General features: G+C 39.3%; 2 protein-coding genes across 3 annotated transcripts in view; both read right to left on the reverse strand.

The window, feature by feature from the left end:
• Window positions 1-24775, reverse strand: part of LOC107090620 (histone H2A-like) — a 665777-nt gene that overhangs the window by 344610 nt on the left and 296392 nt on the right. The gene's annotated exons all lie outside the window — the stretch shown is intronic.
• Window positions 1-24775, reverse strand: part of trhde (thyrotropin-releasing hormone degrading enzyme) — a 249933-nt gene that overhangs the window by 182602 nt on the left and 42556 nt on the right. Inside the window, exon 3 of the mRNA XM_015384105.1 lies at window positions 16739-17015. Coding sequence (XP_015239591.1) covers window positions 16739-17015 — 277 coding nt within the window. The remainder of the gene's footprint in view (window positions 1-16738; window positions 17016-24775) is intronic.

Raw genomic sequence — 24775 nt, forward strand, 5'->3', positions numbered from 1 at the left:
GTGTTAAATACAGAAATGACACACATAACTGAGACTGCGCCTTTTAGTACGGTGCGCCTTATGTGTGTGTTAAATACAGAAATGACACACATAACTGAGACTGCGCCTTTTAGTACGGTGCGCCTTATGGTCGTGAAAATATGGTAATAATAAATAAACTCCAAAATAAGTTACGTCAGAGTAGCATGAAGAAAGCCAAAGGTCCTGTATGCAGTTTGGTACAAGCTATGATGTGGGAAAAGGTTTTGCTTCCCAACATTAGCAGGACTGAAAATGTTGATATGTACAAACCACTTAAGCAAAAAAAAAAGAAACCCTACAACATAAAAATGAAAAAATCACCAGGAATATCATCCCCAGCTTCTCGTTTGAGGAGTGAAGCAGTGGTAAAATTTTTCCTCAGCAGAGAAGAAGAGAATGGTCAATAGTAATGAGAAGATGGATGGACGATCCAAACGATCAAACGTCTGTTTTGGTCCCCTGCACATTTTACTGTCTAAATACAATGTTATTCAACTGTACACTGACATTTGTCTAGCACTAGGACCAGGTGGAAAACCACAGCTCAAGCTGAGGACTGCTTCCTTGAGTTAAGACCGCCCTCAAGCTCCTGATTAGCTCACAGTCTTTTCTTGCGTGATTGGCTGTCACCGTTGTCACTCCTGAGAAGCTCACTTTGCAAACATCTGATGCGCCACTGAATCGGGTCTGTGACTGGATGGACAAACACCCTGAAGTTAGTTATACTAAAAAATATTTGCATCCGGCCCACTTCTAAAATCATAATTTCGTCAATGGATGGAGATTAATCCAGGAGAATGAAGGAAACCTGTTGGGCTCCAGAAGACTAGAAAGTAGGGTGGAGGTTGACCTTCAAGAAATAGGACCATCCTGGACGCTCAGCCAGATACGATGGGTGGTTTAGATCAAAGCTGGTCGGTGTGTAGGAAGGGTCTAGTCAAAGTAAAAACTAAAATACAAGAGATCTGTGTCAAGAGCTAAAAACTGATGTTCACAGATGCTCTCTGTCCGGTCTGACTGACATTATACCACTTTGAAAGGATGAATGGAAAAATATATTTCAGTCTGGTAGAGAAATTTCTACAAATTGAGTTGACTCAGGTGGACTGAACACAGATTCCCTCTGCATCTCTGAGACATTTTTCTTACAGCCCACAATCATGCTCTACTGCAGAGGTCACAGATTAGCGGTCCGGATCCGGGCCCACCTGCTGGTTAATCCGGACCAAATCTGATTCAAAACATTTATAAATTACCGCATGTTGTCGACAGTGTCTAACTTTACTTGCACCTCTTCTCCTGTTAATATGGTAAAGCCCTCCACAGTGTCGGGACCAGGCTACAAGTGATACAAATTAGCCAATGAGTTGCTGACGCAGCAGGCAAACCTGTGGCAAGCCGGGCGATTGAAAAGAAGAAGATGAGAAAAACAGAGCAGAGAAAGTGTGGAGTGTCTTTTCCTCCATCTCTTAAAACCCTGATATAAATACGGTTAGCATGAAAAAATTTTGAGCCGCCGCTCATCAGGCTCTTAATACCAAATAACTGTTAAAAACTTCCAGATTTCTCCTTTGGTCGCTCCTTTTTTTTGGTCAGGCACAGTTTTATTTTGTTGTTTTTTTTTATTCGTCACTGCTCTAAAAACAGCAACTCCTGATGAAAGTGTTTTTTGGGGCAGCTCCAGGTTCATTAAGCTGGTTTCCAGATGGCTGCACCTGGGCTTTAACCTGGAGGATGTTCACTTGTAGCTCTGCAGACATTTTCATTTTCAAACATCTCCCAGGAACCTCTCAGGGTGACGGATCGTCTGTTTGGGTTCTGTTAAAAGGAAAAATGTGCTGCCGGCATGAAGGCGCTCGGATCGACGTTCCAGCGGCGATTAGCTGATAGATAAACACGCAGCCATTTGCTGAGAGGATGGAGGAATAATGAGCTAAATGGTGGAAATAAAGGAGGGTTTATTGAAGCAAGGCCAGCTCAGCAGGTCATCCTTCTCTGTTTGTAAGGATTCTTTAGTCCTCCCTGAAGGAGAAGCTCCTCATTACAGAAACACGGTTCCTCACAGAGAAGCATTACAATAAAGAAAACAGAGAAGCAGCTGTTTATGAGAGAGAACTGAGGAGAACAACTGAGGGCTGGCAATGAAACCTGGCTAAAACGGCGGCGACGGCGGTGGAGATGAAAATGATTCCTGTTACTCCATGGTGAATTTTTATTCTCCCTATAAAGACTTTATTACCGACCTCCATTTGCTATGAGTTCAGGTTCATCGTTTTCTGTCTCGTCACTCCGTTTACAGAATGTTTCCACGATGAAGGTCTGCAGCAGAGCATGATGCTGAATCTGGACCTGATGCTGACTGAGGATCAGGTCTGACCTTTAACATCATGGATCCTATTTACTGACCTGCTGCTGCGCAGCTTGGAAACAATAAGGCCATTTTTGAGATTAAATATAATATTCCAAAATATTTTTAATCAAACAGCCCTTTTTAGTGGATAGATTTAGGTAAAAATAATAAAAGTTTATTATGTTTTGGTTATAAGCTGTTTTTTTTCCTGCTCTAAACTTTATACAGGATAATTTCTGAAGGGTCAAATCTGATTGGATCAGCTTAATTAAGCACAGCTCCTGATTGGGTGAGCAGGGCATTGTGGGATTTTCCTGACGTCACAGTCTGATTGGATTGAAGTCGCATGAAGATAGTCGATCTATCTATTTTCAGTCTGATATTTTTTTTCTAAATTAGGCTACTTTATCCACTTGAATCAGACCTCTATTTATTTAGCTTCTCAATGTTGCTCTCTAATTAATCAACCGTATTGATTTCTGAGACCTGAAGGCTGAAAGTACTAATTTGAAAATAAAATGAAAAGAAAGTCAATTTTGGTCGTTCAGATAATGCTAAACTGAAAATTTATTATTAATTTCTTCAAATGAAAATTATTAGACATCCTCACTGCACATTAATAAGCTGCTTTACTCTTGCTTACTTTGCATCTATACATAAAAAGCTAGATGATATAATGTGGGCATATGCCCTCTAAGTCCAGTCCTGGTTTTAAAGTGAATTTACCTTAAATCACTGCAAAACATTTTTACTTTATTCTAATATCTTAGCCTTAAAAATGACCCCTATCATTAATTTAACACCAGCTTTAAATCATTTAGCAAAAAACACGGCTTAACTTCAAAAATAATTGTGATGTTTGGTCTTACTATGCGAATTTAGTCGCTTTTACAGTTTGAAGAAATCCTTGAGCCATTTGATTGTTCTAACAGTTTTCATCATGGCTTCTCTAGAATTACTTATTTTATTGATTCTGTTTTTCTTATTTCAAAGTTCTAGGTTTTATTTTTCTAATCCAATGCAATCCATGAAGTGGATCCCCTGGTCCTTAATGTTTAAAGTTATCTGACCCCCATTGGTTGATATGGATGACTCACCTCTTTATCAACCAATCAGAGACATTATACCCGAAATGGAAAAAAAGAGCCTTAACCCCGACAGAGGGTTAACCTGCAGACTGAGAGTGCTACAGTAGCAGCCATTCAAAATGGCCCTTCCCAGTCAAACACCAGCTGAATGGCAGCCCACTTCCCTGCAACTCCCAGCAGAATCCTCTCCAACTTCCAGCCACTGGAGAGGCGCCATTTTGCATATTTCTTTACTCTGACTCCAACCTTTCACTGAATTACAGGGTCTGACCAGGAAATGATGCTTCTCTTTAGATCGTAATGTCCCCAAATCATGACAATAATAATACTTTAGTACAAAGATTGATGTTTAAAAATAAATTATGGAGGACCAGCGTAGGGCGCATCAAGGAAAGTGGGGAAATTTTGAATGGCTACTACTGCAGATAAGAGCAGCACAAACAGATTGGTTCGCATTCTTAAAATGAAGGAAATTACCTTTGCTCTTCAATTATTAAATACTTTTTTAACCAAGTTATATATTATTTAGGGCTGAAAGGAATTAATCATGATTAATAGTTTACTGAACTAATTGTCTACTAATTTAGTAATCGATTAATCATTTACTGGACTATAAAGACTCTATAACTTGCCTTTAGCTGACAGGGCACACAAGTTAAAGCAGTAATTATACCAAGATTCTACAAAAGAAAAAAAAAATAAATAAATAATATATATATATTATTTATAGCTGTGTATATATATATATATATATACAGCTCAACTTAACTCAAACTTTATTTATAAAGCACACTTAAAACAACAGGAGTTGACCAAAGTGCTGTACAGGGATCACAAATGCAGAGCATAAGAAAAAAACTGAAAGCTAAAATACATAAAGACAATGCAAAAAGAAACATTGAAAGGAGATAAAATATAATAGCATAAATGTTTCAATTAAAATACATTTTAAAATAAAATAAAATTTTGCCAAATGTCTCAAGTGGAAAAATATTAGTTAAACCTGGTTTAATTTCCTAAAAAATCTTGTTTATGGCACCTTTGGCCATCCGATTAATCAGATATTCGAAGATTTAATCGACAGATTAATCTATTTGCCAAATTAGTTGTAGCCCTAATATTATTAAGTTCTTAATTCATCTCTGTATTTATTTTAATTATTGCAGGATACTGATACGCACAGCTACGGTTATGCTAAAATGAAACATCTTGCATGAGCAAGAGATTTGTTATTTTAATTCTATGAAATTATTTCTGTATATTTTATATTTTAGTCTTCACAATAACAAAATGTGCCAATGATTTTATGTTTTTTAGATAAATTTTTTTTTAAATCAAGCAAAACACAAAAATCTTTAATATTTTAACTAAAATCTCCTGTCCCCTTGTTGTCACAGTCTTGGTTTTCCATTTGTTGTCCTCTGCTGCCCTCTTGTGTCCTCTTTCCCTTGCTCTGTTTTCTGCTCTGCCCTCACCTGTTTTCAATCCTCTCGTTAGCCCTCTCTTTGTATCTGTCCCCTTTAAAAGCCCTCCCTCTTCAGTTCCTGTTTGCTGGATCCTCGTCTAACGTCTGTCTGCGTACCTCGTCTTTCCCTGGCTCCTAGTGTTTGGTTTCCCCTGATGTCTCCTTGGTTCTGGTTCATTGTTATTTTTGTTGGATCTTTGATTCCTGCCTCCGTACCTGTAAACTTCATTAAACCCACCAAAATTCACCTCTGCCAACTTGCCTCTGCTTTTGGGTCCTCAATCCAACACCAAACCCTGACACTTGTATTCCTTTTTCAAACCACTCAGGGTAATACATGTCCTCTGTATACAGGGTGTCTCTCTATATAATATTACTAATAGCAATGGGTCCTCCATGACCAAAAATACACAATTTTCTGGACCCAGTCCAGCTCAGTGCTGTATTACACTTCTACGATATGTCTTAGAGACCAAGTTCATGTTTCCAGCCATTGTTAGTGTTTGTTTATTCAGCTATAGGCAGAAGATCAAGGATTTTAATTCTGGGAAAGAAAAAAATTGGTTTCCAGCACCTGCAAAATCCATCAAATGATAAGAAACAATAAAAAAAGTCATATAATGATAACTGAATGGAAGAACCTGATGTATCAAAGCAGACTTGACTCTGTTAACATGTTGCCCTTGAATTGGTTTCTGATTTTTCTGCAGTGCCGACAGGAGTGTTTGCTTCTGCAGGACGGAGGGGAAAAGTGCTTCTGACAGATGAAGGCGTTTCATTCGTCAGGATGAGGAAGGTTGGATGTTTTATTTGTCCTTCGTCAAATAAAGCTGCTCCTTTCAGAGCTTTGCGGCAGGAGGAGGAGGAGGGATGGCAGGATTAACGTTCCTGTCAGGGGAAGCTGCTCCGCAAACAGACAGCAGCATCTCAGCTGCCTCCAGGCAAAAACAGCGATCCAAATATGAGAGCGATGCTGTAACAGAGACACGTTGAACCCATCCAACAGATGTTTGTAGACAGAACAATCTGCATCTCCTGCTTTCTGGATGGTTTTCATCTCCAGCACCTTGTCTCTCTGTAAACAGAACTATTTTGTGTTTTGGTAAATGTAATTCAGATCCCTCCTAATCTCCCATCAGTCCTTCCACGGCGCTCTGGTTCCTTCATCCTGCTGATGGGACCATGCCTTCATGGATTATCACTGTGTAACAGCAGGACGAGGCTAAGAAAATCCATTCATTCAACACACTGATGGCAAATCGGAGCTTTTTGATCACTGAGACTTCAGAAGCATTCGATATGTTCACAGCTCTCTGTGTGAAGAATAAGATCTGATGTGCTGTTCAACATCTCTCAAGCATTAAAGGTTCCGGTTGCATTGATTTTTACTGCTGCAACCTTCTGTTTGTGGAACAGGTTGCTAAGGTTTTTGTTTTTAGCAGGAAAACGTCAGTATTTGAACATATCAACATGAGAAATGAAAAGCTCCTTCGATATAACCCTTTCTAAAAGATCTCAGCTGCAGAAGCAACCTCTACATTTTCCAAAAATCTGATCACATTAAGGTTCTTTCCATCTATATATTGGGTATTTTAAGTCCTTAAACGATGAGTCGGCTGAACTGATTAACGTAAGAGAGAAGCCGTTTGGAGATCTAACTCACTGGCATCCTACCTGAGCATTTAAATGCACACTGTTACCAGACCATGTGTAATTCAAACAGCATAGAAACACAATAATTAATCTATAAAATATAAAACTCAAAAAAGCATTCACGTGATCTATTTCCCCCAAATATCAAATATTTGGTAAATTCGTGCATAAAAGGGTTATTTTCATATAACTTTTTCCAGAAGCTAGAAAAGTTTGGATTTCTAAAGTGAGGTATAAAAATAAATCCATATAGGCATGAAGTACAAAAAAGTGTATTTAATAGTCAGTACTAAATTATTAATAACTATAATTAGTAAGCCATTAACANATACAAATTTTGTATTTGAGATTAAAAAAAAACTATGTCTTCTGTCAATATGCTCTATCCATAACTCAGCTCAACTTAACTCAAACTTTATTTATAAAGCACACTTCAAACAACAGGAGTTGACCAAAGTGCTGTACAGGGATCACAAATGCAGAGCATAAGATAAAAACTGAAAGCTAAAATACATAAACACAATGCAAAAAGAAAAATTGAAAGGAGATAAAATATAATAGCATAAATGTTTCAATTAAAATACATTTTAAAATAAAATAAAATTTTGCCAAATGTCTCAAGTGGAAAAATATTAGTTAAACCTGGTTTAATTTCCTAAAAAATCTTGTTTATGGCACCTTTGGCCATCCGATTAATCAGATATTCGAAGATTTAATCGACAGATTAATCTATTTGCCAAATTAGTTGTAGCCCTAATATTATTAAGTTCTTAATTCATCTCTGTATTTATTTTAATTATTGCAGGATACTGATACGCACAGCTACGGTTATGCTAAAATGAAACATCTTGCATGAGCAAGAGATTTGTTATTTTAATTCTATGAAATTATTTCTGTATATTTTATATTTTAGTCTTCACAATAACAAAATGTGCCAATGATTTTATGTTTTTTAGATAAATTTTTTTTTAAATCAAGCAAAACACAAAAATCTTTAATATTTTAACTAAAATCTCCTGTCCCCTTGTTGTCACAGTCTTGGTTTTCCATTTGTTGTCCTCTGCTGCCCTCTTGTGTCCTCTTTCCCTTGCTCTGTTTTCTGCTCTGCCCTCACCTGTTTTCAATCCTCTCGTTAGCCCTCTCTTTGTATCTGTCCCCTTTAAAAGCCCTCCCTCTTCAGTTCCTGTTTGCTGGATCCTCGTCTAACGTCTGTCTGCGTACCTCGTCTTTCCCTGGCTCCTAGTGTTTGGTTTCCCCTGATGTCTCCTTGGTTCTGGTTCATTGTTATTTTTGTTGGATCTTTGATTCCTGCCTCCGTACCTGTAAACTTCATTAAACCCACCAAAATTCACCTCTGCCAACTTGCCTCTGCTTTTGGGTCCTCAATCCAACACCAAACCCTGACACTTGTATTCCTTTTTCAAACCACTCAGGGTAATACATGTCCTCTGTATACAGGGTGTCTCTCTATATAATATTACTAATAGCAATGGGTCCTCCATGACCAAAAATACACAATTTTCTGGACCCAGTCCAGCTCAGTGCTGTATTACACTTCTACGATATGTCTTAGAGACCAAGTTCATGTTTCCAGCCATTGTTAGTGTTTGTTTATTCAACTATAGGCAGAAGATCAAGGATTTTAATTCTGGGAAAGAAAAAAATTGGTTTCCAGCACCTGCAACATCCATCAAATGATAAGAAACAATAAAAAAAGTCATATAATGATAACTGAATGGAAGAACCTGATGTATCAAAGCAGACTTGACTCTGTTAACATGTTGCCCTTGAATTGGTTTCTGATTTTTCTGCAGTGCCGACAGGAGTGTTTGCTTCTGCAGGACGGAGGGGAAAAGTGCTTCTGACAGATGAAGGCGTTTCATTCGTCAGGATGAGGAAGGTTGGATGTTTTATTTGTCCTTCGTCAAATAAAGCTGCTCCTTTCAGAGCTTTGCGGCAGGAGGAGGAGGAGGGATGGCAGGATTAACGTTCCTGTCAGGGGAAGCTGCTCCGCAAACAGACAGCAGCATCTCAGCTGCCTCCAGGCAAAAACAGCGATCCAAATATGAGAGCGATGCTGTAACAGAGACACGTTGAACCCATCCAACAGATGTTTGTAGACAGAACAATCTGCATCTCCTGCTTTCTGGATGGTTTTCATCTCCAGCACCTTGTCTCTCTGTAAACAGAACTATTTTGTGTTTTGGTAAATGTAATTCAGATCCCTCCTAATCTCCCATCAGTCCTTCCACGGCGCTCTGGTTCCTTCATCCTGCTGATGGGACCATGCCTTCATGGATTATCACTGTGTAACAGCAGGACGAGGCTAAGAAAATCCATTCATTCAACACACTGATGGCAAATCGGAGCTTTTTGATCACTGAGACTTCAGAAGCATTCGATATGTTCACAGCTCTCTGTGTGAAGAATAAGATCTGATGTGCTGTTCAACATCTCTCAAGCATTAAAGGTTCCGGTTGCATTGATTTTTACTGCTGCAACCTTCTGTTTGTGGAACAGGTTGCTAAGGTTTTTGTTTTTAGCAGGAAAACGTCAGTATTTGAACATATCAACATGAGAAATGAAAAGCTCCTTCGATATAACCCTTTCTAAAAGATCTCAGCTGCAGAAGCAACCTCTACATTTTCCAAAAATCTGATCACATTAAGGTTCTTTCCATCTATATATTGGGTATTTTAAGTCCTTAAACGATGAGTCGGCTGAACTGATTAACGTAAGAGAGAAGCCGTTTGGAGATCTAACTCACTGGCATCCTACCTGAGCATTTAAATGCACACTGTTACCAGACCATGTGTAATTCAAACAGCATAGAAACACAATAATTAATCTATAAAATATAAAACTCAAAAAAGCATTCAAGAGACCTATTTCCCCCAAATATCAAATATTTGGTAAATTCGTGCATAAAAGGGTTATTTTCATATAACTTTTTCCAGAAGCTAGAAAAGTTTGGATTTCTAAAGTGAGGTATAAAAATAAATCCATATAGGCATGAAGTACAAAAAAGTGTATTTAATAGTCAGTACTAAATTATTAATAACTATAATTAGTAAGCCATTAACAAATGACTGTTTAATATACTGTAAACAATCATTTATTTGTTTACTGTAAGATTAACATCTGTAAAGCTGAAATACTACTTCAACTACTACCACAGGTGCCAGCCTGGTTTAAAAGATGGATGTAGAGCAGGCGCAAGGATCATTACGTGCAATATGAGAACTTTAGGAAGCAAGTTAGAAGAATTCCAAACCCAAGCAAGGACCTAGCTAGAATATTGGCAATGTAATATTATGCATTTTTTACTGACGTGGCTGCATGACCTTATCCCCAACTCTACCAGACTTTCTGACTATACCAGCATACAGGGATATAAAGAAAGCTGGTTAACTGAAGGTAGATGGCAGAACATTAAAACAACTTTATAGTGTGGATCGATATTTTCACATCGATACATAAAATGTTACATATTGTTTATGTTACATGAACATCTCACTGTTTTAAAATCAATCCGTTGTTTTTTAATTATAATTGAGCTCCAGCATAGAGGCAATTGAAACATTCTGGGTTCAGCCTCTAACAAACCATCTTAATTCAGTTTCAATTCAGTTTCAGTTTATTTATATAGCGCCAATTCACAACACATGTCATCTCAAGGCACTTTACAGTTCACCAGATCATCCAGCAAGATTGATTCAAAGTTTTCTATCTAAGGAAAACCAGTTGACTGCATCAACTCATTGACTCAAAAGCAATCCATCACACTAAGCATGGTTGTAGCGACAGTGGAGAGGAAAACTCCCTTTTAACAGGAATTAAACCTCCAGCAGAACCAGGCTCAGTGTGAGCGGCCATCTGCTGAGGCCCACTGGGGTTCAAGGAGACAGAAGCAGAGATACAAAAAGCAAGTTAAAATTGACACTAATAGCTACACTGTGGTTGGAAGTAAACTGCAGGTTCACTTCCAACCACAGTGTATATGCAGTCATTCCTTCACCTCAGAAACTGAGGAAAAAATAAAAACAGCTGACTATCACAGCAAGCTGGTAGGAGGAATGTTAGAAGGCATCTTCCTAATTTAATATATCCGTGAATACTTACAGATCTACCGCACTTGCAAAGAAACCAGAACATTATTCCATCCATTTTTCATCATGCTTATCCCTGCTGGGATCAATCCATCGCAGGGCAACACAGAGACACATAGGACAAACAACCATGCACGCACACACTCACACCTACAGAGAATTTAGAAAAAGCCCATTCACCTAAGAGTCATTTTTTTGGACTGTACAGTAGGAGGAGGCCGGAGTACCCAGAGATAACCCACACATGCAGATGGAGAACATCCAAACTCCACGCAGAAAGACCCTGGGTCTGGAATCGAAACCAGAATCTCTTTGTTGCAAGGCAGCAGTGCAATGCACTGGGCCACTGTGCAACCCAAAACCAGAACAGGCCAAAACCAAAACAAAATATTTTCTATGCTCACAAAAGACGCACGGAGTGACGTTGATGTTCTGGATGTTGACTCACTGTTATCTTGTACTGAGATGTTATTCCTCATGTTGTGGGCATAGATTAAAGGTCCACTTTGCTTTGGAACAAGGCCTCTTTTTCTTTTTGTTTAATTAGGAGGCTTACTTCCTCAGGTTGTAGACAAATCAGTCATTTGCATTTCTTGATTTCCTCAAAGTGCATCTTTGAGGAAAACAGGGGTGGGTATTGTACTACTTGTTGGTTCCTCTAATGTCTGGACTTGTACATCTGTGGTGGGAAGGTCTATTTTGTCAGAAATGACCCCTTTTTCTGTTTACAACAGGTATTTCTGCCCTGCGGTTCCAGACATATCATCAACTATATCAGACTTGCTGAATTACAAGGAAGCGGCTCGGAGGACTGTTTTTGTTTTAGTGGCTGTCACTTTTGAAAATTAATTTACCTCCTTTAAACTAACGAAAGGCCCATGTGCAATGTATTTATGTTTAACACTTTCTCTCCTGACTGGACTGTGTTACAGGGCTCCCAAGAGTGTCTTTCAGGCTGCAGTTGTTCGTTTGGCCTCATGTTAAGGAGCCCTTACTGACTGAACTGAGGGATGCTTTTTCTTTTTTTTTCTCAAGTGGGATATGTCTAAAAAACAGCTGCAGGCTTAAAAGGGGTAAAAAGCGAAAATGGGAAGGGAAACTAACACTCTATGAGTGAGTTGGAGCTCTGAACAAATTCCCAGAGGATATTTTGGTGTCATCAGAAGCATGTTGGGCCTGCAGCACAGCTGGATGCCGAAGAAATAAAGAGGCTGGATGTTTGGAGCAAAGACAGGGTAACATGGAGCATGTTTTCCCTGCGGGCCATGTGCCTCTGAGACCGGATAGGGTCTGTTAAACATCCAGGCGATCCTCTCCTCCTGGAGATCGGACCAATCAGCTCAGATTTCTGTCAGCCTACAAACGTTTTGTGTAAAAATAGTAAAAGTACAAAAATAAAGATTAATGTCTTTGCGGTTCCATCCCAATATCCCAACACAAACTCTGTCTCAAAGCGCTGGAGGCTGCTGATGGTTATTAACGACCCAGATATGATTTGTCATTAAAACCACATTCCTCCTAAATTATAATTCTGTAACGAGGAGACAAAGGCTGTGCGTGTGTCGGAGCGACGTCCTTGAGTTTCTGGCAGACGAGATGGATGAGCTGTAATTACACCGATAGAGAGATGATGGGAGGAGGGAAGGGGGAACAAGGTCGTGCGTGTGTTGTGTCCTTCTGTGAGAAGTCGGATGCATGGACGTGCATATTTGAAGTGTACTGTTAGAAAGGGATGATGAGAAAATCAGGTGAAACCAGCAGCGCCGGTCCAATTTGACTTTCAAATCAGAATCACAAAGTGGGAGAGGAGAAGAAAAACAACCTGGTGATGGGATTGGATTGGTTGACACCAAACTTTAGATCACTGGTTTGGTTCTTGGGTCTAGATTTGGTCGGCAAGTTTTACCAAAAACATTCTAGTAGTGCCTTAAAACAATTAAAGAACAAAGGAATTTCCTGAAGGATGCTTTTATAAAGCCTGAGATTGTGCAAACTGTTAAACTTTTACTCTGCAAAGCAATCTGGAGATTATTGATTTAAAGCTTTATACAATATTTCAATATTCCATCACTTTATAAACGTCTTAATGCAAAGCATTAAATCTGTTGAGTTTTATTATCAGTTATTCCTGCAATAAATGGTGAATCAACCACAGGGTTAAAGTCTGAGTCAGCCGTGGTGCTTTCATTTGGACCGGTCCAGAATTATTCTGGAGCGTGGCAGAGCTCTGTTTGAGCCTCGGGTAGAGTATCCTGGTGTCTGGTTCACCGGTGATGCCAGGATGAAGCAACAAAGATCTTATTCTGCTCCGTCGTCAGATTTAAAGGTCAGTCTTTACTCCAACCTTCATTTGTGGTTGTAGGTTGTGGAACAAGACTGAAAGAATGAAATCAGAGCTGGCAGCAACGAGAAAGAGCTATAGGGTGGCTACAGCCGTGATTATTCAGCCATGCACAGGTAATGTAAGAAGCTATGATAGATGAAATCTGCTGCTCCTCTGCTTCAAAAGGAGTCACTTAAAGTGGCCCAGGTATATGACAAGGATGCCTTTTTAGAGGATTTCTGGAAACAATACACTAAGATAAAAACTTGAGTTAAACTCAAGTGGGGAATACTCGTTCCTTCTGGCCTGAAGACCCATAAGGGTCCCTAAGAGTATAAAAGAGCATAGAAAGTAGAAATCCGTGTGGATGTGGATATCTGGATTACAATCATCTGTCATTCACACAGTGTGAAATCAACTTTTGAGGACCTGTTCAGTTCAGAGATGAGTTGTAGGTTTAATCAAAATCCCAAAGGCAACGGAAGCAAAGTCCAAAACTAAAATACTGAAAACCAAAAGTCAAGGAGTCTTCATGGAAAACACACATAGGAGCAAAGAAACAACAACGAAGCAGCACTGAAGAACTGCACAGGGAGAGTATATATGGGAGACAGAACAAAGACTTGGGTAATCAGCTGATATGGAGCAGGTGTGGATGGAAGTGACTAGAAGGCAGCTATGGAAAAGGATATGGGCACAAGGGGGCAGCAGAGAGTAACTCAAAACTATATTTTGTATTATACATATAACACAAAAAAGAAAATAAATCAAAGACAAACAAAACTGAATTACTTGGATAATTCAAAGTCCAAAAGGGGAAAAACCATAACACCTCTGCTCTCTAAGTTTTACTAACCACTGACGGTAGGAAGGCTGAGAATAATAGATATATTTAAAGCTTTTCTTATTTTTTTATATGATAGTTCTTAAAGTTGTCCATGTTTAGCTGTAACAAAAGCCTTATCTGAGAAATATTAATTTTCATTGCAAGTATAATACAGTAAATACATCTAAGCTTCAGTTTCTAACTGAGGCTGTTAGGGGTTAGCATAGGGATCAAAACATTTTCTCATATCAGTTAGAATGATGTGTCACTGTCTCTTTAAACTGTTGTTCAACTTCCAATTGATTTTTGATTTCAGGCTAGTGCTTGCTAATGGTATTAGCTCTAGCAAATACAGTAAACAGTAGATCGCAAGCTTATTATATTTGTTTGATTCTACATATATCTCTTGAATAACAGCTCATGAAACCTTTAGGCAATGACGCAGTGGTGTAAATTTAGACCAGTCAAATGAAATAAGATGAACAACTGTGCTAATTTTAGCCCTCCTGTGTTCACTCTGTAGGTTTCAGTTAAGGAAGACCTAACCATTACGTCAACTCATCATGCATTCAATAGGTGAAGAAATTGCGACTTCCATGCAGTAAAAATATTTCAAAGGATATTTGGATATATGGATATTGGACACAAGGCCTGTTTTCGAGAAATATGCTTAAAAATAACATGCCCAAAATGAATAGAATATATCTCAAGAACTACAGAGTTTATTTTAATTGCTTTGGTATCAAAATAAAGGCAAGACCCCAGAGAATATGTTACAGGTCTAAAAACCATCTTGGGGCGAGTACTGAGGACCCAAATTTGGGTCCTCATGTTATGAAAAGGTTAAGGATATACTGTATGATTTTCGGATTAATTGTGCATTTTTACAAATGGAAAACATACATTTTTAGGTTAATAAGAAAAAGAAGCATATGTAGGCTAGTCATCGATTCCTTTAAGGTCAAAGTTTTTTACTTAGAACTTCAACTTTCTCATGATTTATGCAACAGATCAACACAAAGTAGAGAATAACTGAACTAAAAAGAAAGTGCTACATGTTTTTCACAATTCTAAAAGAAACATTTGTTGTCTGATCAGTCTTAGTCATTTCACTCGGGTTAAAAGCACCTTCAAAAACAACAGTAGAACTGAGAGTCCATCCACTGTTAAAATTTTTTTTTCCAATGTCACAGAAGAATGAACAGAGTCCAATGAAGCCCCAAGGACTAATAAGGAAGGAAGTTCATTGCTTCTTATCAGAAGATGCTCAGGTGGTTATCACCGGTTCACATCCTAATTACTGTCTTCACCCAGAGATAACGAAAAGCTGCTGATTGAATTGTATCATCTGGAGACAATCCACTGATAGCTCCAGGTTTGACAACACACATTTTCTACAGAGTGGAGATAAAATGCCACCATTTCAGATAAAGCCGTTGTTTTAAAGTCTCATTTTTATCCTGATGGTTGCACTATCACGATCATCTGCTGAGGATGACAGAGTTTATAAACTGCTGCTTTAAGAGTGACTGCAGTGATTTTCTGACAGCGAGGCAGCAAACTCAGGGATCTTAAAGTTCTGTGAGCTTCATGAACAGGCTGAACCTTTTAACAAAACATGATCTGATATCCAGAGAGATTTAACGGCATTATCCTGTCACTGTGTGCATATTGGAGCCTTTAGCACAATATCAAAACCATTCATTCTTAACAACAAAACAACCTGCAATACCTCAAGACAGAATTCACACTACTCAAACCTTTCCAGGTAAAGTCATCTTACAGACACCAATATCAAATATCAAAAAAAGCCTTTTGGAGACATCAGAGGTTACATCAATCTCTGCATTCATGAGTAATAAACACACACTGAACTTTTAATAATGATAACACTAACTGCTACATGCTAAAACTAGATGCTAAGGCTAGGTTAATATATTTATTCATTGTTAGTTTGGTTCATTTCACTACTCTCTTGCACACTTTGTAACATCACCTCTGATCCAAATACAAAATAATAAATTACCAATGAGTCCCCCCCCCCCCATTAGAAGCTTGTCGTTTTTTGGACTTGATTTTGCAATCAAATTAACTGAAAGTCTATATAAATATGTACATCATTTTCATTTACAGAACATATTTGGTCTGCAGGCAGCACATACTATCTCAAACGGGACAATGAAAGCAGGAGGCTTATTTTTCTATTTAGTGACTTTTGCATTTAAGACTACTTTTGTTTTGTTTTTTACAGCTGACATTAGCATTTTTTTACGTTTAGTTAATCCCATTCAATTAAACTAAAACCATTATTCAATTTATTTGAAGACAAATAGGGTGATTTATTTATTTCTTTTTTCTGGGGTGAAAAGAAACACTTCTGAAAGCACTTGAAATGATTTCCTCTGGAAAGACCCAGAAGTAAGATTTATTTAAATTAAAGCACAGACATAATGTCAAGTTTAAATCTGTAAAGACGCACAGTCTTAATCCACACACTTGAAAAATAAATTAAAGGTATAATAACAACAAATCCTACCCGTCACTCATTCGTCCTTGCTTAGTTTCCTCTGCTGGCTGCTGATATAAAGCCATTATTCCCCCAATCAGAGCTTAATTATGTCAATTATTGTCTGATGGTAATGACTGCACCTCATATCTCGTGTTTTAACCCCAGAGATGAGTTCTGATGGATGCGAGACGCAGAGAGAAATGATGTTAGGAAAACAGGCTGGAGCTGTACAGTATTCACACGGGGTTCATCAGAGAGCTTTTTTTCCTTTCCAACTCCAAACAAACAGCCTCCCAGAATAAAGAAGAGAAGATAAAAGGCTGACAGAGAGTCAACAACAAGAGCTAGTGGTTGCGTTTCTGCTCAGATTCTGGTTGAAAGGTCAGACACTCACCGTCACGCCGCCATTGGTCTGCGTCTCCTTATAGGTGAAGTTACACACAGCCCATGCCAGGTAGTAGGTGGACATGCGAGGGGTGCGGGCAAAGCGGTTGGTCACCCAGCCGTCCTCGTCCGCCGGAGAGCTGCTCTCCACGGGCATGTTGGACAGGGAGGTATACTGCGGGTCGTGGCGGAGGCTCAGGGAGAAGGTGGCCTTGTAGATGGGCTCATCAAAGCAGGGGAAAGCCTTCCGAGCGTGGATTGGACTGAACTGAGTCACCGCTAGGAACCTGGACACGAATACAAACAGGAAGGTTTTAAACATTTGGATGAAGATGTACCTGCGACACAAATGAATACATGAAACAATGACTAACAGGCTTTCCATTCAAGGAAATGGAAATACATTTTTTAAGTCAAAGTGTTTATGGGGGAGAAATGTTTTCACCTCTAACTGTAACTCAACTCTAACTGAAGAAAAGGAGCTGCGTTCAAACATTAAGTCAGAGAGGTTCTGTGTGCTTTCAGTGGAGCAGATTCAATTATGGAACCAAAAGGGTGTGGCTTCGAAATCAAAGCATTTACCAAAGCAAATCTTAAGAGGTATAAACTCTTTGTTGTGTCCAGTAGGTCTGAAGCAAGCTTTTTCAGCCCACTGAACACAAAGTACAAGCTAAGTTGTTTTCGCACCATCCTTAGCATCTTATCGGCATCTCTGTTGGGCACCATCATTCTTAGATCAATCCTTGCTTTGCATCAATGGTGAGATTACATCATGCTTGTTCCATTAACCCATCTTACCCCTGACAGTTTATAGTGCTTAGGATTATTTCCGCCTCCGGAGGTGAACAATTGCATATGGGTTGACTAAAGGCTGGTTTATGCTCAGAAACCAGGTCGTCTGCGTGTGTGTCGAATTTAACGCCGATATGTCTCCGTGCCTTCTGCAGGAATTCTAGTGCACCTCTCCAAAATTGTAGTTGACTTGCAGACAGTGCCGCAGACACAAGGCCTCTGATTGGTCAAATCTACATCTGCACTACACTATGCGAGGTGCGCAAGAACACTTGGACCCTATTAGCCCCTTGCGTTTTTTCACTTCCTCACTGCCTCGGCCGTATCCAGACCCACATGATGCATAGTGGCGTGGAAAAACATATAGACTATGCTTCAAAAATTGGGCATAACTCAAAAATATCTGCGTGATACTTGCAACGAGCATCCTGCTGCCGGAGTATAACCAGCCCTTTAAATATTAGGATCTTTGGCAAAATGAAAAAGTGGTTGGCTGGCTGGGCGGATGGATAAATGGACGATAGGATGAATGTGTACTAGCAGGCACCAGGAAATGGAGTAAACCACTCTGAGAATCCAGTGGCATTAGTTGGGGAAATGTTTGACGGTAAAGTCAGGACAGAAACTCTACTGAACCTGGAAAGTCTCACCAAATGTGGACAGAATGTCAACAGCCAGTGATTGGTGCTTCAGGGGTGTTGTTACCTCAAAGCTAACATCTAGAGCCGGGGTCAACAACATGATGCCCAAGGCACCAATGGGCCCTGAAAGACTGGTGGGGTCACCTCAGCATGTTCTGAAAACAGAACAACTCACCAGTGGACTTTGTATGAAATTTTATTTTCAGCTGCTGCTCTTATGTCATCAAAGTTGGACTTTTTACTGTAAATTAGATGAATGTTAGGTTTTTCAGCTTTTGTATTTTTCTTCTTTTTGTAATATGTTTTTCTGCTTCCACTTTTCTCTTAAGCATTCATTTAATCTCCCTCTCTGACCCACTCTTCTTCAGAGACTGAGGTCGGTGTCAATATGTCTGACACTGGCTGGATCCAGACGCCAATCATCTACACAAAGGAAAAGGTTTCTGGCAGGTGAAGGAAGACAATACAAGGACAACCTTTTCCTCCAGAACTGCTTCTAATCTGGTGAACCAAACTCCTTCATCTATGTTCAGCTTTTCTCTGTCCACAGATTCTCCAGAGATTGCTCCTTAATAATCCACAATGTCATTATTTTCCAAGACATTGTGCCTGAATGCCCCAGTGAAAGACGGACGGGTATGATTCAGACCAGGGAACGTTTCACCCAATAAGTTGCTGAACTATAAATAGCACCACTGATATTCTGCAACACATCAACATCTATTGGAATTTCTGTTACCCCTCGGAAAATGTTGATGTAGCAGCAACACATTTTAAATGAAATCTGAGCAAACAGAACCAAGGATCCATATTTCTCTGCAAAACAACTGTCGGAAACTTCTCATAATATTCTCAGACGACTAAATCCGTGTTTGGTACAAACTCTGAATTATTTATGCTAAGAACATTTTACATTTTCTGCAAGAAAATAAATGTTCTTTGGTGTCTGGCATCAATATGTGATCCAGACATGGAGGGAGGATCAGAACAATCTTCAGCAGTGATGACGAACTTTACACCATTTCATTGTAACAGTCCAAAGAGAGTCAGACGTATAAGATGATTTCATTATCATAAAAAAGTGAGGATACAACAAATGTTCATGTCCATTAGGGAAAAACATTCAGACACTGCGAGCCCATCAGGACAAACACATTTTTCACCCACTGAGGCCTCTCATTACTGTGATGAGACGTCGCCTCAAGGCTATTTTCTCGCCAAACAGCCTTAAACCCTGAAATTAAAAGTATTATAAAATGACTAAAGTTATTCTTTCCACCCGCTAAACAAACAGCTATATGTCAGTGAAGACAAAGCAGCAAGCTTTTGTTGGGAAATGGAATATATCATTTATAACAAAAAGATTTTAGGAAAAAATCCTTTAAAACAAGAACTTTTGGGGTGGATTAATTTCCTTCTTTTAATGTGTTCATCATTAGCACAGACGGACGGACAGAGTGTTTAGTCCAGATCTTCTTTCCTATGATGAAGTCAGAATTCCGCCAAAGGGGCACACATGTAATAAATACTCATACAAGCAGCTTTATGTAAAAAGGATGAATGTTTCTACTCTTTACGCACATTTTAAATGTTCTTTGCATGTAGATTCAATATTTGACCCCATTACATCACAAGCATGAGTCCATGCAGCTTTTCTGCTCTCTTGCTTTTATTGCTCCTGCAGATTCTCCCCTACCAGTTTCTGCATGCTCAGCATTGAGATGGTAAACACCTGTGATTGGCTATTTTTCAGGAAATCCCACCTCTTTCCACCGTCTTGAAACGGTACCTTTCCAACCAGGTGTCTACAACCTGTAGCTCTTTGGACCTTCTGCAGAAAGATTTACTCTTACTCTTCACCCTGACTGGTTTTGATCATGGGTCTCCAATGCATTGCGCCATTCTTCCTTGTTCTTGGCCATCGCCACGTTCCTCTTCATGTCCTCCTCCCCTGCGATCACTTCTATCACTTCTATCCATGTTGTGTGTCGTCGGCCTCTTCCCTGTTTGGCATGCGCTTGAACCAAGATAATTTTCAAGTCCAGACCAGATGAGTTCCATCGGACATGACCAAAGTACAGGAACTTCCTTTTGATGATCTTGTCCAGCAGAGTCAATCTTTCTGTCCCCATGCTTTGTAGATCCTACGTAACATCTCCATCCAACTGATTTTAAGCACCAAAGCTCGAAGGACGTGATCTTCTTCTTGGTCTGCTTTGTCAGGTCAAAAAACTTGGAGCTTTTTCTGAAGGTTTTTTTTGTTTTGTTTTCTGACTTAAAACTAATGGTTCTGATTTCTGCTGCAGTTTTCTTTTCCTTTTTTTTTAAGAAGAAAAAGAAAAATACCCATGAAACAATCAATACTTGTTGTACAGTAATTACACAGGATATTATCTGTCATATCAGAAAAATTGAAGAGGTAGATAAGAACAGCAGATAAGATCGGTTTCATATCGAAGCAACAGCCGGTCATGTTCTTCCAAAATGAAGAAATCAAGGTAGAACATCGTGTGACCATCAATCTGTGTTTTGTAGATCTATTTCTCTGATCATTATATTGGAAACAATAACTTTTGCTTTCAAAAATACAATAAATAACCCCAAAAAACAATGTATCCATCTTGTAATTTGAAAAAAATAATTTCTGTTTTTTTTAAACCTAAAAAGCATGTAAATAACAATGTCTTTTTTATTTATTTTTTTAATAAAGACAAATTGTCTGCAGCAAGGTATAATAAGTTATGTTATCTGAACCAGAAACTCAAAACATCTGTGGCTGTATAAAAGCTTTATTTAGTTTGACTGAATAAAGAACGGCTCTTTGAGCTGTGAAGGTTGCAGACACCAGTTTTAGACACAGCGGAATCATTAACAGAACCCCAGTAATGTTCTGGACTATTTTAAACCAGCAGGAATATGAGTGCTGTAAGGAAAATAGACCTAAACAGCAGTTTAAATCCTCTCCTGAATATGTTGGCAGAAGTTATTCAGGAAGCTGACCTGCTGAACATAAACATCCTGGAGTCTTTTCTTTGGATCATAAGCCTAATTTTCCAGAAATGTCTCCCACTCACTAAATGATGTCCATAACTGCGGTTGGTTAGGCAGAATTGATCCCGCCTTAAATCAGCCATGAAATAGACCTTAATTCAATTCCTCACATTATATCTGGCCTGAAATGATCTGCTCTGTGGGATAAATCCTCCTGGAAGATATGATGCTGCCACGAAACGGGCCTCTGCCGCACCTCCAGGAACACATCACTGGAGAAACGGAGGCTGAGAGGGTTAAAGGATAATCCTCACGTTGTCTTCCTGCAGCCGGACGTGTTTGTGCTCCTTCAAGCTTCCAGTTTGACAAAGAGCTTCCACAGAGAGATAATCCACAATAAACGGGACAAGAACGTCCCGTTTTCCTGCGATTCGTCTAAGCCGAGCTGAAAGTCGGCAGAGTTCTTCCGTTCATCCGTCAGTCACCTGACGGGGAGGCAGTTAAGACCCCAGGAGAATAATCCTCCTCCAGTTTGTTCCTTTCTGCTCCCAGGCTTTATGAAGGGAGGAATGAAAGGAAGAGAGGAAGAACAGGTGGAACAAGGATGGAAGAAAAGAGGAGAGAAAACAAACTTTCCTCTTTTGCTTTACAGTTTAATCCTTGAATTTCAAACTGACTTACAACTTTTTATGCTATTTTCTCTGCAGAAATACGTATTATAGTCTCATCTGCTTCAGGTTCTGCTGTTCTCTTCAAACAAATTTCGATTACATGGATTTCTCTGAGCTATCCACACGTACTCTACCATGCAGAAATCTTCCTACCTCTGCATTTTGTCAAGCTTCCACAACAAAAGTCTCCTATGAAGTACAAAATATTTCAGATTTGTAAGTAAAAATGTGAAATAATTACACTGCACCCCTGCGAGTCATCTTTACCTGCAGGTCTTTGGATGTTTATCTCATCTTGTTTTTTGGGCAGTAAAATAAAATCTGATAAGACAGAGAATATCTTTTTAAAAAAATCACATTTCAAGTCTTGCAGGAGTTGTCAGTTGGATTGAGGTCTGGGCTTTAATTAGGCCACCCGACCACATGAATGTGCTTTGATATAAACTACTCTGCTCTGATATTTCTTTCCTTGCTGAATAAATAAATATTTCCACATAATTATGCTGCCACTGCCATGTTCAACCATAAGGATGGTGGGTATATTTTTTTTTGCTTTTTTAACCAGAGATTTGTATGAATGTCCTAATTCACCAGAGCTCCTTCTTTCACATGTCTAGAAAGGGAAACTTCCCATTAGTTTCCCTTTTCCATAGAGGCCAGATTTATGGACCGATCCTCCTGTCATCAGTTGTTTTTCCCACATGAGCAGTGAATTTTTAACCTCTGAGGACATTAAAGTTTGAATGACAAAGGTTAATTGCTGATGGTTGCAATGATAAATGAATCTGTCTTTTACTTTCCTTCCCTTTGATCGTTTGACACCACATTATGTTGAGGAATATTCACATTGTGTGAATACTTTGGTGAAGTACTGGGATCTTTTCTGCTGTGTCTTTATTGATTTTTTTTCTCTTTTCTCCGGTTGACTCCACTGTTGTTCTTTTTTTCATAATGAAGGTTCGATTCTTTCCTGAAATCTTTGCTGTTGTTTGGCATCAGATGAGCTCAGAGCATCAGGGAGTTTCTCACTGCTTCGCTCTGATTTTCGGTCTATTAGCGTTTTCTCTTTTATAAATAAGAATTGAAAAACAACGGATGAGGATAGAAAAATGTTTACTTTTTGGCCTTCAACCAAAGTAACAGCACCCCATACATACACTGTTTACATTAAACCACGGTGGTGTAAGCATTATGCAATGATTCTCTCCATCAGAGATGCTGCGAAGGTAACTGAAGCTAAATCTAGGAGAATCCTGGAAGTTAAACCTTTTAGAGGCAGAAGAAGACCAAAGACTGTGGTGCAGGCTCGTCTTCCAGCTGGAACCACTCTTAAAATCTGGTCAGAGATACTAAAGGAAGGTTTAGACCAGGGTTTTTCACACTATGGGACAGACTTCCATTAGGGGATGCCAGAGAGGGCGTGACATGAGCAAGAAAGTAAACCTCAATAACATATGATGAGTTTGAATTCAGTGGCTGCGTCCTCCCAAGGCCAGATTCATCGGCCGATTATGTTATAGCATGGTGCTGAGGCCTTTTCAGACTTCAAGACTCTGTGTTATGCAGCCGACAAATGCAGCCTTCTTTTTCCCCGTTTTGAAGGACAGCACAAACCAGAGTCCTGAACCAGGTCAGGTACCAGGTCAGGTTATACACTTGCCAAGGTCCACGTTGTGTGACGACTCCTGCTGTCACCTATTGCAGCTGTAACACAGCAATTTCCCCATTGTGGGACAATAAATGGATTTTCTATTCTATCCATCGGCTACCACTATTAAGCAGAACAAAAGAGCAAAAGGTGGGTATCTTAGAGTTACAGCATGAATCAAACTTATTTATAGTTTCTTATTTATTATTAACTGTTGTCCATAATCCTCTTCACTTTTTGAATAATTTGTCTTTGTGAAATAATCTCCAGAGGTTCTAGAGGAGTTCCCAGAACAGAGCCGGCTTTCTTTATTAGCTTGATAAGCTTTTTTAAGTCACTAGCTTCCATACTGTTATCCCAACAGATGATGGGAGAAGACATCACACTCTCCGCCACAGACTTATAGAGGATATGCAGCATCTTACTGCAAATGCAGTAAAGAGCAAAGCTTACTTAGGAAATAAGATCTGCTCAGTCCCTTCTTCTATACAGGCTTAACAGTTGTGTCTTGAGTCTAGTCTGTTGTCCAGGTGAACAACAATGTATTTATACTCCTCCTCCACCACCTCCACTTCTTCTCCGATGATTTTAACAGGATTCCACCTGTTCCTGTTTTGAATGAAATCTACAATCATCTCCCTTGTTTTGTTGACATTAAGATCAGATAATTGTTTCCACATCATGACACAAAGGGGTTCACTAGCTCACTGTTCTCAGCTTCTTGTCCATCTTTGATGCACCTGATGATCGCAGAGTCATCCCAGTTTTTCACCAGATGACTATACACCTCTGACTTCCAGTACCAGACAGAGTCCTGAGTAAAAAGGAATGGTGAGAGAATCGTCCCATGTGGTGCTCCTGTGCTGCTGACTACCTTATTAGACAGTTCACCCTTCAATCTAACAAACTTTGGTCTGTTTTTCAGGTAGTCTTTATCCAGGCAATTGTGGATAAGTCCACAAAGTAAATCAGGTTGAATTGTTGTAAATACTCTGGAGAAATTAAAGAACATGATTTCCGCAATGATGTCTGCCTTATCTAAATGATAGTGGGTATTGAAGCAGGTGTATGATGGTATACTCAACTCCAACTCCAAAGCAATAAGCAAACTATGGAGGTCCTGATAGCTGCTTGTTTGATGTTGAGTTTGACCAACAGGTCTATGGTCACTGTGGATTTTTGGCTGAGTCTTCTTTGGTACTGTAACAATCACTGGAACTGTCTCCTGGGTCAGGCTCAGCGTGAAGATCTGTCGTAGAATCCCACATAGCTGCTCTGTACAGGCCTTCAGGACCGGGCGACTT

The sequence above is a fragment of the Cyprinodon variegatus genome, unplaced genomic scaffold (genome assembly GCF_000732505.1).
Source record: "Cyprinodon variegatus isolate N-32 unplaced genomic scaffold, C_variegatus-1.0 Scaffold303, whole genome shotgun sequence".
Classification (NCBI taxonomy): domain Eukaryota; kingdom Metazoa; phylum Chordata; class Actinopteri; order Cyprinodontiformes; family Cyprinodontidae; genus Cyprinodon; species Cyprinodon variegatus.